This window comes from Drosophila teissieri, chromosome X (genome assembly GCF_016746235.2).
Source record: "Drosophila teissieri strain GT53w chromosome X, Prin_Dtei_1.1, whole genome shotgun sequence".
In the NCBI taxonomy this organism is placed as follows: Eukaryota; Metazoa; Arthropoda; class Insecta; order Diptera; family Drosophilidae; genus Drosophila; species Drosophila teissieri.
This window is the reverse complement of record NC_053034.1, coordinates 19,840,619-19,856,998: the sequence shown is the minus strand read 5'-3', so window position 1 is coordinate 19,856,998 and position 16,380 is coordinate 19,840,619. Positions and strand designations below refer to the sequence as shown.

The following is a 16,380-nucleotide window of genomic DNA, read 5'->3' as shown; positions in this document are numbered from 1 at the left end:
ACAGCCCCATAAATATTGTTAGGCTTTTTTTGAAAATTTCTGGTCATTGTCTTACTTGAAATACTCGAAAATTTGATAATGTACAAACAATAGAGCGTTGAAGACGTCTAACCTCTCAGTCCAACGTTTTCTAATACTTGATATTGAAAGTTTTAAATTTTTAATGTTTTAAATAAATAAATTTAGTATTACTTGTTTATCTGAAATATCAGCTAAACGCACTTGTTGTGTGTATATTGATAATCTAATTCGCACTTTGATATAACGTGATAATTACATTGCACTTTCCTGATTTTCTCTACATAATAACACATAGTACATACATAGTATATGTTTTCCGTGTATGTATACCACTGCACTGAAAACAAATTGTTCGAGTGCACAGTGTAAGTAACTGATGTCTAAACAGTTGTATAAGGTTTTAGATTTCATATAAGTTGTCATTCTTTTGATCAGAGTCTTATGCATTTGCTGCCCCTGTTTTCTGGTTTCCTCCATTTGGGGATATGCGTGAAGAGTTTGGGAAGAACTTACTAGACACTAGACATAGGGTTGGGTTACCATTAGGATTACAGTTACAGGTTCAGTTTCTTCAGTGGTTTCTGGTCGCATACAAATCTAGCTTGAATACTTTATAGCGAAGACATCGATCGACTTATTCGATTCTTATTGTTTGTTTGTTAATCCGCGTTTTCGCATTGTTATCTTAGTGGGTTTCGGTGTATTTTGGCAAACGAAATTTGACTGAACTACGATCTACATTCTAGAATAACGCTCTATATAACTTTATAGCTGGATTCTGCCCATCCTCTATTGTTCTCCTCTACTTGTTCTCGATGATCATCTGCAGCTGGAGAACCAAACTCCGGGCCAATTGGAGCACCGACTGGGCATTGTGGCGTTCGGCCATTTCTGAAACCAAAATAAGCATATAGATAGATAGTTTTAGATAGAATTTCACTTATAAGATGTATGGCGTGCATCCCACCATTGAAGAACTTGATGACGTCGGTGAAGTCCATGCTGTTCGAGAGGATGATGTCGCGATAGGTCTCCAGCAGGGCCAGGGCCAGGAAGAGGACGAAGTGGCCGGAGGCGATGTGCTTGGCCGCCCAGATGACCTCCCAGGTGGCGAAGACGTCGTCGTAGACGAGCTCCCTCTTGAAGTCGAGCAGGAACCACCTGTAGCAGAAGTAGAAGTGCGTGTAGTCGCCGTTCGAGTCCATCAGGTCGTACATCTCCGAGTCGAGGATCTGGATGAGGGACCTGTGCGAAGTGGGGGATTAGTCCGACTGACTCAAATAGTGGCAGCACTAATGGCCATCTTGGCCATTAGGCACTCACCTCATGTTGGCAAAGTGCATGTCCATGGCTCCGCCGCTGGGAAAGTTCTCGATCATGCGCTCCATGAGCTTGCAGAAGCAGCTGTAGCTGAGCGACTCGTCGTCGAAGATGACCAGGAGGGGAGCGACCAGGTCGCACATGCCCTGCATGTAGCCCACGTCCAGGTGCTCCCACACGTACGTGGAGATCACGTTGCGCAGCTTGTCCAGGTTCTCGTTGGCGAAGTACCAGTAGTTCCTGTCGCACCGCTGCACGTCCTTCTCGATCCGGTGCAGATTCAGCCCGAACTGCTCCAGGAGTTCGCTCTGCAAGGATTACGAGCCAAAGGATTACCCCGGGAAATAAAACAATATCTCAGATGTGATTAAAGAAGTTAGTTAGTTACTTACACTGTAGACACCTCCATTGGAGCTGGCTGGTGAAGCGCAAGCGGACTTGGGCTGCTGAAGCGCATCCATATTGACGCCTGCTCCGCCGGATTCTGCAGCCTGCTCCTCAAGGGGTGACATCTGGTCGCCCTCTGCCGTCTTCGGACTGCGCTCCCAGTTGCTGATGTCCACGGAGGCCTTTGTGATGATGACAGCGGCGGCAGCCGGCGGTTGTGGCTTCACTGCATCTTCATCGTCCGGCAGCTGGAGGTCGTCGGCACTCAAGTACTCCGGACTGAGGACACTGCGCGTGTCGCTGGTCGGGCGTTGATGCACATCGCCGGGTCCCACTGTCTCGTACGAGGAGGCTGTGGATGCGGAGCAGCTGGGCTCCGGATTGAGCTGGTCCTCCAGCTTCCGGTACTCCACCTGGTCCTCAGACTCCGGATTCTTTGGATCCTGCTGCTGCTTTGCATTGTTGTCCCCCTCATCCGGTTCGTCCAGTTCATTGAAGCTCTCGCCCTCGTCCACGTGCCCCGAATCCGTGCTGGTCTTCATGGCCCTCGGAATGGGCTTCACGCTCAGGTGATTGCCACTCACCGCACACTCCGCCTGCTGCTGATGCTGCTGCTGCTGTTGCTCATCGAACTCCAGATCCCCGGGATCGGAAATGTCCGAGATGTCCTCGAACACCTCGTTCTCCAGTTCGCCACCGGCTTCGAGGTCGGCTGCCCGCACGGTCCTCTCGTTGCCAGAGTTGCTGCCGGAACTCAGCTTGGCCACCGCCCGCGCTGTCTTCTCCTTCTCTCTCTGCTGCACAATGGCGTCCACCGCCAGCCACTCGCTCATCGTGGTCTCGTAGTAGTGCTTGCAGGTCTCGTCCTGCTTCTTGCGATCCTCCGTCGTGGAGCCGAAGGCGTAGTGGCCCAACAGGTACGGCCACACCTCCTGCCGCAGCTCCGGCTGGACGCCACCGAAGTAGACCAGGCGAAAGAACTCGTTCGCATTCTCCAGCACGCCGTCCACATTCAGCAGCTGCCAGCGCTCCTTCGTCAGGCCCTCCTCATCGGCTTTCACTGAAAGCAAAAAAGAGAGTTACAATATGTGAGGCATCATTGAGTCTTGCCAACTCACTCTCCGGCGTAATCCTGCCGTGCACCAGACCGGACAAGTGGGTGCGGACCGTGGAGAGGTGGCGACAGTAGGCCAGCCAGCCGTAGAAGGCCCTGGAGATGATCTGGCGGCGCATCGTGGAGCAGACCATCTCAATGCTGGTGCTCTGCGCCTGGAGCAGCTGTTGCTGCTGCTGCTGCTGCTGGAGGAGCAGCGGCGACTCCAGCGGGAACTGGTCGATGGAGAGGCTCTTGTTGGAGCAGTCGCTGCTGCCGGTGGTGGAACAGCTGCTCAGCTGCGCCCGCCGCGGAGTGCTGCGCACAAAGTCCAGGATGGAGTGGGTGGCAGCTGGAGAAGCAGAGTAGTCATAGGTTTAATAACTCAGAATGGGTTTAGCAATGAAGAACAACGATATGTATGTTCTGTATTCTTTGTAGTTGTAGCTGTAGCACTCACCGAACTCCTCGTGGCGGCTCTTGCTGACGATGCGGAAGACGTAGTCGATGGGCGTCTCGTCCACGGACTCCATGACCGAGGGCAGGATGCGGCGTCGCATGCTCCTGGGCCACAGGAACATCTTGCCGATGCCCCGCTGCGACCACAGTGGGGGATCCAGCTGGCCGTGCGGCAGGAGACCTGTCTCCAGGCAGCTGAGAAACTGCTGCATGTGCCCGCCCTCGGGGAAGTGGATGGGCGGCCGTTGGACGCCGTCCTGGCCCACAAGGATGACGGTGCCGCCGCTGTCCTCGCCGCGACTCTGGTGACAGTGGACGTAGACGATCTCGTCCACGTTAATGTTGAGGGCGTAGGCCCAGAAGGTGTCCTTGTCGATGTCGTCCGCCTCCTCCGCCTCGGTGTAGCCGTTCATCAGCTGGTTGGGCGTCCACTTGATGGTCAGCGTCTGGATGTGCTGGTGCAGGCTGAGGTATCCCGGCATGGGCTCGGCCACATCCTTGGGCAGCACCTGCACATTGTTCTTGCCGTAGAGCAGCGTGGCCTTCGCGTTCTGATGCAGCGACTCCACGTAGTCCTTGGCCACACTCGCCGAGGCGATCGACTTGAAGGATCCAGTGCCCGCCTCGTCGGAGCTCGTGTTCAGGCTCCGCTTGAAGTTGATGATCGCCGGACGCGAACACGTCGACGAGGAGCGGCGACACGAGCTGATCCGGTGACGTTGCACCTGTTTTCATGGGGGATTCATATATATTTACTTATTTCAACTGAATTATTTCTATATATTAGGTATTATTAGTAAAACTATTTAGGGATAACTTGGGAACTGGTGTCCAGCTATACACACCAGTTCGTCTGCGTGCGGATCGGTCCAATAGTGATCGGCTGTTTTGGCCCGCGTGAATTCCAGGGCGCAAGGACCCACCAGCAAGGAGCTCAGGATGGAGCCGTAGTCCGGATCGGACACCAGGGAGTCCCGGTCGTAGAAGCTGCTGGCATTGCTCACCAGGTACTCAATGATCTTGGTCAGTCGCTTCTCGTAGAGAGCCAACCGAATCCACAGATACCTATGCGAATAGGAATGAATTTGCTTTAGGTCGATTCCAATCTTGCACTCCGTTAAGGGAACTCACTTCATGCTGGCCAGGGACATGCTGGAGGTGCTGGCACTGACGCTAATGGAAGCGGAAGCGGAGGCGGAGGCGGAGGACGAGGTGGCCGCCGCATTGGTGCCGCTGGACATCGAGTTGCTGCTGCTCTTCTTGAGCATCGGCGGCCGCTGGAAGCTGTCGCTGCTGCTGGAGGACCGCTTGCTGGGATCGCTGGCCTCGATCTCCTGCACCAGCTTGCTGATGTGCTCCGCCTCCGGGCAGCTCTTGGCGATCTTGTGCAGCAGCGCCGTCGTCGACGAGGTCTTGAACAGTCCCAGCGCCCTCCGCCGGAGGCCCTGACTGAGGCAGGCCTCCACGGCGCCGCACAACGAGGTCACCGAGCTGCTCTCCTCGTGGACGTACTTCTTGGTCACCGCCTCCTCCATCAGCTGCTTCACCTCCTTCTTCACGCTGGCTATCAGCCGCTCCTTGTAGTCGGAGCCATCTGGAAATGGATACAAAACATGTACAAAACGTATGGAATCATCTACATCTGGGCAAAGTTCAGATGTATGTTCTCGAACGGGAAAGGATTTTGGATCACAGTAAGCAGTATTTTAGGCACTTAACTATATAGTTCCTTTTTTAAAATGTATTTTGTATGTTTGTTATCATAGTAAATAGAATAAAGCATCTATGGCCGCATTATCTAAATAGGGCAATAATTTTGTCCTTGGTTATTTGCCAAATCAAATGTCTAGCAATAAATACGTGTCGAAAATGTGTCGCAAAAATGTAATCACTTCCACCATAAAAATGTAGATAGCGATAGTCGATCTGATCCGTGATACAATCTTATCTGTGTTTATAAAGGTCACCGATGACTGATAGTCAATCAGGGTAAAGTCATTAAACAGATGGCGGAATGTAATAGTTGTGTAATTAGTTTTGTGTGCACATTCTTTTAATATTTAAATATTTACTGCGCATCAAATAAACTATATTCGGTGTCGCGGAAATTCGATCGCTGCCCAAGATGAGTAATTTTAATGATTATAAATAATAGTGATGTTTGACAATCCCCTGCTATTACATTTCGCCGAGTGAGTCCAAGGAAAAGTAAACCCCGTCGGGTCTTAAAATGAAATCACATCGCCAACGCCCAGTAAACATTTACCCCAAGCGCCACATCCTATCCTGTACATACATATGTATATGTACATATCCCCCATGTCCTGTTCGTCCTGCAGTCTCTGAAACTCAATATGTCCAGCATGTGTTGACTGCCGCCCCTCAAACACTTTTCCAACCAGAATGCTAATGGCATTTGCACTCAAAACGCACGATGGCCTGCGGCCACGTTTAATTTCATTTTCATTAATTGTTTTCCAGTCGGAGCGACGGCTAGTAGCATGGTAGCATGGCATCCGTGGCTGGCCCGGATACCCACGGAGTATCTGTACACACTCACAGATCCATTCGGGTGATGGATGATGAATGATGGTCAAAGGACCACTCGGCGCACAATGGGAATACACGCAGATCGGGGGCAAGTGGAACGATGGACCGATGGACAGGCCATAAAACAAGCCAATCAAAGCCATAAATGATTAGGAATTATGATCCCCAGATGGAATCGCTGTAATTGCAGACTCCAATGGTGCGGTCGAGTCTTAGGTGCTCGGCATCGGAATCCTGATCATGGTTTCTGCACAATATTACTTATTGTATTCAAGAAATAGGCACAACTAACAATCTTTCACAGGGAGATCTAAAGAGAGGACTATGGTATGGTTATCATTATTAGGAATATTATATTAAAGAAATTGGCACAACTAACAATCTTTCACAGGGAGGCCCAAAATGAGGACTAAATTATGATAATAGTGAAATGACGGGTCAGCTTGGCTCAGTAATCTGAGTAATTGGCGCCTTAATAGCGATCGATGGAGTAAGGACTTGCAGTGCAAAACGTATGTCTAATGCAAAAGTAAACAACCAAGCTTTGGAGAAATGTAATACATTTCTAAGATGCCAACTGGGCGTCGTAAAAAAGCCTCATCAATATTCCATCAAATTGACTTCGGATTGGATATTGGTTTTGGGGTTTCCCGGATGCACTTCCCACTGGCAAGCTGATGGTCGCCGCCCACTGAGCTCGCTTCATTATGCTGGCTGCGGATGACGACGTGGTCGTGGAAGTGGATGTGGATGTGGACTTGTAGGTGGGGCAGTGGGTCTCCGGAGCTGTGAACTGTGTGGCACAGTGCGGCACTGTGGGTCTGTGGCGACAACAAAGTGCTCGCCGTCTGGAACGCCGACCGCGTTGTCGCCATGCCACGTCCTTGATGGGTGGAGATGGGTGCCAGTGGGTGGTGGGTGGTGGTGGCACGTAATGGGGCCCCTTTTTAATTGCTGCTCCTTTGTTGCACCATTTCCATTTTGCATTTGACACTTGTTGTTAGTTTTCCATCTCCCTTCGACCAGCCATTGCATGTAATTAGCATTTAAATGTACGCAGCACGGGCCTTGGCAACAAGTTTTAATAACTGCACTTTCCATCAGCCGGGAAATGCAAATATGCTGGCGAGAAAGTGGAGAAAGTTTTTCATCCCGCCAGTTGCCAGTTGCCATTTGCCATTTGCCATTCGCTATTTGCATTTGCCTTTTGCTGATTTCTTTATTTGTTTGCCTGGCCTCCGTGGACGCGGCCAAACGAAAGTAAATAATAAAAGATACTCGGATAATTGTACCTTTATGTACATACATATATGTATGTGCATGTACATACATACATACATTAAGACCCAACGTCCTATGTAAATTACAAAAAATGTATTCACATCATTTATTCCTGAATTGCCTTAAATTTATTCCTGCCTCTGATTAAATAAATACTACTTTTAAAACCTTTGCCATGATCGAACAACATGATGAAGAATGTTGCATAAACCTTAACGACATTTAAACAGCGCATAAGTATGGAAATAAAACGGTTTTTAGGCATGAATTAAGATTTTTAAATATATCACTCATACGTACTGTTGTCCATAGTAAAATATGTTTCTTTTAATTTCCGAAATAATCCCTCTGAGTTTCCCCCAAACAAAAAGATAAAGATGGCGAAGTGTTGTGAATTAAGACTTAGTTTGTGAACTGCCCTAAGTTATTTAAAGTTAGAGTTGGTTAAAAAAGCATATGGATACATTTTTCTCCCAGTGCAGTGGTCTCCAGCTCCATCGACATTGGCGCTGGCCACGAACCCCTTTGGGATCGACCAGCCGGAGCAGCATCAGCCAGAGCCACTGGATGGAAAGGGGCGGGGCGGGGCGGGGCTGGTCCTTTGGGCGGGTCCTTACCCGTGCACAGCGACCTTGACGAGCTTGATGGTCTTGGACGTGGTCTTGACCAGCGATTATCCCGCCGGGAGAAGCTGTAGGTCAGCACGCACATAGTAATAGGTGCAAGCGAAGCCATAAAGGCAATCTTTAAAGCTCCCGGCGACAGTAAAACTTTTACCGCTTTCATCACACTAACCGCTTGCTTTAAAATCTGGCAAAGCGTTTGATTAAGTTAAAACCCTTACTAAACATCTCGAATAGGCCGAAATGGAACCCAAGAGAGGGCAACCATCAATCTCAATATATTTAGTTTTCATCGATATATATTATATATATATTATTATTTTATTATATTTGAAACTGGCAAAAGTTAAAAGCTAGCCAAAAAGTAACCAAAGTGTAAAAGCTTAAACAGATTACACTTCATAAAATATGAAACATTTTTCGCAACCCACCTGGCGTATGGGTAATAAATCAATCGGGCCAATGAAAATCAAAATCGACGTGGAAGACAAAACCAATGAAAACGTTTCGAAATTCCTCTTAAAAATTAAAAGGAAACTCTAGAGCAACAGAATGCAGAAGCTCTACGAGAAACTTTATCAATTATCCGCAGAACAATCAGGAGCGAAATTTGCCGCTCTGAAAATCAATTTCAGTTTCTTCCAACTTCAGGAAAGATGGGAGATGGGAAAAACCAGACTCTGGGAAGGTCCTGGAGGGTCCTTCGTCCTATGATGGTGTCCTCTGCCTGCAATCGTAAATTCATTTGGCCCACCAAATGGCAATTGATGGCTTAAACAGGCTCAATAACCATTTTGGGCCACACACACACACACTCAAGGTCGAACCTTAATTAAGGGGAGCGGAAAATGGGAGGAAAATGGGGGGAAAATGGGGGATAATGGCCGCCCGTGTGGTTGTCTATTCCTAGCCAGCAGCGTTTTAAATAAAATGATTCTATTTTCATCGCCCGAAATGTTTCGCTGTTCGCTGGTTCGCATTTTGTTCGCTGGGCTCCTCGATATTTGTTCTGATGTGAACACGGCTATATGGTGTACATATATATAAATATATACATATATATATATATATATATAGATGAGGGGATTTCGTTTAATTTCGTCCTTACGACCCTGAGCCATTTTGTGTACTTACAAGGAGCTATGGACACTTTAATCGGTTTAAAGGGACAGCGATGTTCCATTTGTGGCTACAAGGGAAGACGAATACTTTTCTGGGAAAAAGTTATACTTTTGCTCCAGCTTACACCTTTTAAAATTATTTTGCAAACAAAACGCAGGCCTGAATTCCATTGAAATTGATTGCAACACAAAGTGGCTTTAATGTCTTACTCTGTTGCCCTTCCTCTAACCACTCTCACAACTATTAATTTCCGATTGAACACAAAGGCATTCTTCAGATACTTTATCTGAAATCAAAATCGGGCCGCATGGGTGCAGATATATGTATGTACATATAATGGCTTGGAGTTTATCAAGCTGACAACTATTTCCATTGAATTAAGATAAAGACTTGAGTTATAAAAGGCAATGACAATGACACGAAAAGAACGTTTTGAAGCTATAATAAAATAAAATCCAATCACACACGGCGCCACAACAGATGTCAGTACACTGGAGAAAATTAGTTAGTGTGTAACTCCTATTTCGTTATTTTATTGTTGTTTCTGTTATTTAAAAGCACCCTGCAAAAGTATTGCGGTGCAAAATATTCATATCTGCGGGACCAGCACACTAACAGGATTTACTTTGTTATAAATAGTTATATTTTCAACAACTGCAACTAGTTTCAGGTGCGGTTTTCGCGCAGTGCACAGCTCATTATTCGACATTCGTTCGGATACACATCTATTGTTTCTTTTTGTGCTGCGTGACATTTTTGCCTTCGATTCATTTGGCTGTTTGCCTGTTTGCCTGTTTTTTGGGGCTCGCCATACTGCAGAGAGCGTGGAAAGACCCGCATAAGCAGATAACCAAATAAATGTGTACACGTATCCGTGGACCTGAAGGGGGCAAGGGGCAGGGGCAGGGGAAGGGGAAGGGGGCAGAAACTACGGCATTAATTACAGACTAATGTATCGTACATATTGTACGCTTTGTACATATTGTGTATGTTGGCCCCAACACGCAAACTGCATTAAGTGCTGCTGTTCGCCTTTGAGTGGGGAAAAACTTTCGCTCGCTTTCTCCCAGGGGTGGCGAATCGAAGTTTGAGGGGGCCCCAATACCCCCCAGCCCCCAATTGAACGGCATCGAGGGGGAATTAATGCCGGAGTTACCCAAATACCAAAATACCCAAATAATAGAGTCCCAACGTGTGTGTAAGTGTGTAAGTCCCAAACTTGCAGGAAAATGATTAGCTTCTCGATTAAGAACTCAAGCACCTGCTCAATTAAATAGTTGTGTAAACAAAGTTGGTCGTGGAAGGTTTCCATTTAAATGCACGTGGTATTAATTCCCCTTGCAGAAAGGTTAAACTCATCATCTTTTATCGCCATTGCCTTAAATGCACGTGTGTTTATTTTCCCGCAAGTCCGTAAAAAGTTCATAACGCACGCGTTCGGAAATGAGTTTAATATTTATATTCGGGATAATCTTCACGGAGTATGCTATATACCATAATTCAGACAATAAAGTCTTTGTTTAGTAGAATGCCATTTGCACATTTCGATTAAGTGGCATTAAATTTAAACCAAGTTGAGCATGTGCATGCACTTTGCATTAAAAGAATTTGACGAGTTATAATTTTCTAGAAATTAAACGTTTTTTAAATTCAAACGGAAAGTTTCAACATCAAACTTTTAATTAACGCAAAGGTGATGGTAAATATGTAAACATTGTAAGAGGGCTTATTCCATTAAAACTTTTATCATGTCGTTAATATTTGTGATACATGAAGCTTACAAATTGCCATAAGCTGAGGGTTTGCAAGTCTGTGAAAAACGAAATATTGCACTTAAATACTCTGTTGAAAATTGTATGCATTCTACGTTATCAGAACTAATTTAAAGATAAACAACTGGAAGTTTGTGTCATACTTAAAAGCTTAAAATATGGATAATCCCAGAAATTAAAGTGAGATAAATGCCATTCAGTTAAATGATATTAAGCAAGGAAGCTTTTGCATGTTTAATAAACTGATAAAGAAGGCTAAAGCCTTAATAAAACTCGCTTACGTACAAGCGAGTCTGTGGAAAATTAAACATTTCAGCCCATTTCCGTTAAGAACCTGGGAAAACTTACACTTTTCCATGTCAAAAGAAAAGTGAGGGAAAAGTGCACGAAGGGAGGGAAAGAGAGAAGCCAGGAAATACCGAAAACTGGGAATCTCTGCAGCACTTTCCCTCCAGAAAATGACAGCTAAGCCGCGCGACTTCCCGAGGATCTGGAGCTGGAGCTGCTGAAGCTGCTGCAGTTGCTCGCCCACGCCGCTGGCAAATGCAATTTGTTGGTGTTTGCAATTAAAATTATATGCGCTGGGCTTCTACGCTTTACCATTAGGTCTACCCCCCGCACCGCGCCCACTTCCCGCCGCGCAGTCGACCTCTGAACTTTGCGCTAATTCCCCATCTGTTTGCAGCGCTGGGAAAATGGGCGAGCGGGAAAACTTGCAGTTTTCCTTCGCCGTGGGCGTTACAGTCAAGTCCATGCAAAGCAAACATGGCACGGAGTATTTAAGCAGCTTACGCCGCACGAAAGAGCCGGAATCTCAGGGAGCTGGCAGTCACAGTTTGTGCGCCAACTGGCAGCAAAACTCTGGCAAACAAACACTGGCCGGAATACCTAATTAGGCCGAGGAAAGGCAGCTCCATTCGCCACTCAGCATTCTCTACTTTCCGCTTCCCATTTGGAATGCATCAAGTGCACGGCCAGCAAAGGTCAGAAGGTCGGGCGGTCAGAGGGCAGTGGGCAGTGGTGCATGCTGCATGATGCATGGTGAATGGTGGATGACATATGACTAATGCGCTGACCTTTGCCAATCCCACAAGCCCCGAATTGTGGCGCTTGATTGAGCTGATTCGGTGCCCGAATAAGTAGGCAACATTTCTTGGCATTCGAACTGATTTGATTTGTGGAATTCGCTGTGTGGCATTGCATGTGCGTGCAACAATTACATGAATGGAAGCAAACAAATAGGACCTTATAGATGCAAGAATAATATAGAAATTAGCCAATTCTAAAAGCCAATAAAAGGGAAAGGGATAACCGGTCAGTACGGACTTTCAAACCTGGGGGATGAACATCACGGAATATGCAAAGAGCAAATTTTGTATTCATTCACAGCATTTCCTCACCTTTTAGGTCATATTTCTCGGAATCGTTGCTTCTTGGAATCATTGCTGACCAGATTCGTAACTTTGACCACACTTTTTGGGTCCCATCAAAGCAATTTAATAAAGGTTTCTGTTTGTAACTCAGTGATATTCGACAAGCCGAAGCTTAAATACCCTGTGCAAAGGTATAACAAGTTTGGCATCGACTTAGTTATTAATGTGATAACAAATTTTAGCCTTTCACCTGCTTTCATTCTGCTTTTGATTTACAAATATATGATTTTAGGTGCCATTTTATTTGCAATTTATTATCGTGACTTATAGGAACGTAGCTTACTTAGTCGAATCCTATGCTCTGAGTCCTTCTTCAGATTTCCGTTCTGTGTGCAATCCATACCCATGGCATTTTTTAGGCGAACTTCTATCCGCTCCCTCCCCCATCTGTCCATCCAACTATCAGGTCGAAAAAGAATTGACAAACAATGCGATTTCTTTCCCAGGCGCTTGATTGACATCTGGGAATGCGGCTCTTTGAAGAACTCGGGCTATTCGGTTCGCCCCCTGCTCCGAGAGTCCTTGGGAAAGGACCAACTTTTGGGTCGGCCCCGAAAAGAGCTATCGAAGGGAGGGGAGAGTGGAGCAGACGGGCTGACATGAAATTAATGATGACCAGACAGTGGATTTTTAATTTTGAAGGTGCCCAGCTCTGGCTTCAATACTAATGGCAGCGACAGGACGCAGGGCATGCAGGCCACGCATGTCAGGATAACGACTGAGCCGTTGACAGTAAGCTCACACTTTGATGGCTTTGTCATGAAAGACAGAGGACGTGACGGCAGCAATCGCGCTGAAGCTATGGCACCCGGCGTACCCAGTACCCAGTACCCAGTACAGGTAATGTGCCAACATCTGTTCATATCACTTTCAGTGATACCACATTCCTCCTATTGAGCCAAATATGTTGCTCTATTCGAGCCATTTACTCCTATAATTCCCCCAAGAAATGGGTCTTTAATTAAATTATTCCTTTTACCCATAGACAGCATGGTCTGTAGTGCCAGCATACCCCTGATACCGCAGAGAGGCATGCCATACTTTGTGGCTAGTACTTCGCACACACGTGTGCCTCACAGACGCATGAGCACTGCCACTCGCACACGCACACTCACACACACGCCCTCACACACACACACACACACACACTGAGGCACACAGGGCCTTCCATTTGACCTCTGTTACTTTTACTGTCAACGGGGCGTTAAGTGCACGGCCGTATGTTTGCACTTTGGGGTGGACCTGCCCAATAAGCAGCCTTTTCGAGACCCATGAGTCACAATTATCAATTTGAAACTGTGTGGAGTACAACGAGGAGCTTCTTACATTGCTAAGCATACCAGACATTAGATATGACAACTAGATTGATATTTTGGTACTTATGAAAAAAAGTGCCATGGAAATCGATGTGCCATCATTTTCCGACTTACCGTTATAACCAAGAACACATGTAAATTTTCATCGGTAAAGAAAGAAGTACCCAAATTAAACTATTTCGCATGGCACCGACCTGAAGCCACGTTTATAAATTCTTTTCAAGCTGTTTACCCCTGGGGAAGGTGCTCAACATTTTCTAACTTTGTTAAATCATTTTTAAGTACATAAATATTCTATTTTCAGAGAACGTGGAACACTTTATATATGCACTTCCGGCACAAAATGTGCAGTTGGTATTTTTCAAATGAAAGTTTGCTTTCAGTTCTTGGATCCGTTTGCGATTTCTTCCGTTAAACTAACTCGATTTAACTCACGAACTCGACTTCCATGGCGGCTCACTCTGATGAGCGGCTATGGGCGACAATGAGCCACAACTCTGCCAAGTCAATCTCTTCGAGGCCGACTTGAGTCCACGGCTTACGGCTCTTGGCTTTTAGCTAATGCCATAATTGAGCAATTGATGACGGCCACATCATCATCAGCATTGCCAGGCGATGGCCACGTCATCGGGGATATGGCGGAGAACAGAGTGGAGTGGAGTGGGTGGTATGGGTGGTGTGGGTGGTGCGGTCGGTGTGGGCGTTTGAGGGGCAAGGCCGAACTGCTAAAACATAAACAAACGCCCCCGCCTTGACTACGGCACTTCGCATTGCCGCATTTTGCTGCCACGCCACATCGATGCGGCCAATCGACGTTCATTCATAAAACTTTTACGCCCGTGCTCATCAGTCAGGCTCTCAGTGTGCGGAACCCCCACTGCACTCCATTCCCAAATCACCAGACCTCGTACTCCGGACATTGGACTACGGACATTGGACTACGGACATTGGACTACGGACATTGGACTACGGACATTGGACTACGGACGTTAGACATTGGACATTGACCGGAGTGCAGGAGGAGCCACGGGATGTCTGTCTGGCGCAGGACATGCCGATATGAATCGAGCCGAGCAGCAAACACACAAGGCGCCCCACAGTGCGCATTAAAATAATACAAACCATTGGGGAATGGGTTAATAACTCTTTTGCAATGTCTATCACTTAAAGTGCGCCACATGAAAATGCTCCATAGCTTTGCATTTCAATCTCTCTTAATTGAGTTTTTTGAAGGTAATTCCTTCGCTCGAATTTCGAGTCTGCACAAGTAGTCGAGTTTAATTTGCTTTATGAACTGCCAGCCATCAGCAGAGCGTAATTCACTTACTTCAGAACTACTGAATAGCCAATAAAAATGCTGGATTTATTACAAATCAGCCTCAGTCTGCCTCAACAAAGGCCAAAAGTCAGGGCCACACAGTGGCAGTTGAATAAAACTCATTAAATTATAAAATAAAATTGCAGAAGCAATTAGGAAGAGAGTACCTGTTGTCCTAATCAAATCAAGAGCACTCCGCCAGCATTCCATTCACTGAAAGGGGCTTATCCCAACGGCACACAGATAAGTGGTGCAAGCAAAGGCGGGCCCGAGACACACTTTTGTGGCCCTGACTGTGCGCCTCCCCAGCTACGGCAATTGCATTGATTGCCAGGGATTAGGATTACCGGAAAATGCAGCACGACCATCAACCACCACCCACCTGAGAAGAGCTGCACAAGTCGTGCACACCTGGATGAATAATACCTGGCTACCTATACATACTTCAATTTGCATGAGGCTTGCATCGCTTTTGCCGCTGCGAGCAGGCGGAGTCACGAAAGTCTCGCATTTCTCGAATCCATGAAATATGAATAGCGATGCACGAATGCAGAATTCACCTGAGTCTGCAGATGTGCACGTGTGCACAGGCAGCACCAGGGTGTATCGCTCAGTTTGAGGTTAATTACCATTTGTGTTGCGGAAAAGGTAGTCATCAATGACAGAAGGATGGTTCTGGAGCTACTGGAAAACTCTAAGAATGAATGTGTGATTTCCCAATACACTTGTTACGAAGTGAACGCTTTTCATTTGCCGCAGTTCTGCACAATTCAACTCAGAGTTTGTCCTATGAGTTCTACGCTTAATTGCTGCTTGTTTCGAATTTATTACATTTTTGGAAAGAAAACAAGCTGCAATTGAATACCAATCTCTATAAATTCAAATTGCGTCTTGTGCTTGGGCAAAAACAATGTCCGCAAAATATATCTGTCATACGCCACGTTGGCCCTGTTTACAATATTTCGAGCTACCAGGAGCATTTCACTTGTATCTTTCCACTTCATAATATTCATTCACAACATGTTGATGTACCCGCCCTTAAACTTGTGTTTCGCACCAAACATTCAGGGTTCCAGTGAGAGCAACACTTTTTAGCGCATTTTTGGAGCGACTGAAAAATGCGAGAAGGTGTTATATGGACCACCCAGGTTCTTGTGGGTTTTGGAAATTTTTTGGTTTTTTTTTCGGTTTTTTTTGGGGTCGATCACTGTTATTACCTGCATTGCCTTGCACCATTTCGCAGCGTATCTCGTAGTATCGTATCGTATCGTATTGTGGCGTTTCTGGCTGCGCGTGGGCGTGTGTTTGGGCTTGCGGAGATTGCCCGAAGCTTTTCGCCGTAATTCCGTTCCTCTTCACGCGCGCGTAAAATGTATTTCGAAAAATTGTATTTGTATTTGTGCTCGTACTTGTATTTTGTATTTGTGTTTGTATTTGTTTTGCGTATTTTGCGTACGCCGACCGACGCCAGCAGAGCGCAAAGTGTCGCCTATGGCAGCGTGCGATTGCCTCGCTTTCTGCGCTTTCTCCGCTTTCACCGCTTTCCTCGCTTTTCCTCCTGTATTTTCCACGCTTGCGTCCCTTTTCGCTTGCCCAACTAGTTGCTGTTGTCCTTTATAAATAATTTGGCTGCCGCCGCTGGGGGTGGGGCAAGGAGTTTCGCCTCCCGCTCGCCCATCGGACGA

General features: G+C 46.6%; 1 protein-coding gene across 1 annotated transcript; it reads right to left on the bottom strand.

Moving 5' to 3' along the window:
- Positions 1–762: 762 nt before the first annotated feature.
- Positions 763–8,934, bottom strand: LOC122624429 (small G protein signaling modulator 1). Its single transcript, XM_043803962.1, has 9 exons — positions 8,869–8,934; positions 4,412–4,874; positions 4,126–4,345; positions 3,282–4,005; positions 2,847–3,173; positions 1,734–2,788; positions 1,345–1,649; positions 989–1,266; positions 763–912 (listed from the first exon to the last, which is right to left on the bottom strand). The coding sequence occupies exons 1-9, from the start codon at positions 8,915–8,917 to the stop codon at positions 824–826; spliced, it is 3,510 nt and encodes a 1,169-aa protein (XP_043659897.1). The 5' UTR covers positions 8,918–8,934; the 3' UTR covers positions 763–823.
- Positions 8,935–16,380: the final 7,446 nt, after the last annotated feature.

Coding starts and splice junctions, on each gene's coding strand:
- LOC122624429 (XM_043803962.1), bottom strand. CDS start 8,917: ATGGAACATCGCTGTCCCTTTAAACCGATTAAAGTGTCCATAGCTCCT. Junction 3,174..3,281: donor GAGCCGCCACGAGGAGTTCG/GTGAGTGCTACA, acceptor CTGCTTCTCCAG/CTGCCACCCACTCCATCCTG. Junction 1,267..1,344: donor ATGCACTTTGCCAACATGAG/GTGAGTGCCTAA, acceptor CACTTCGCACAG/GTCCCTCATCCAGATCCTCG.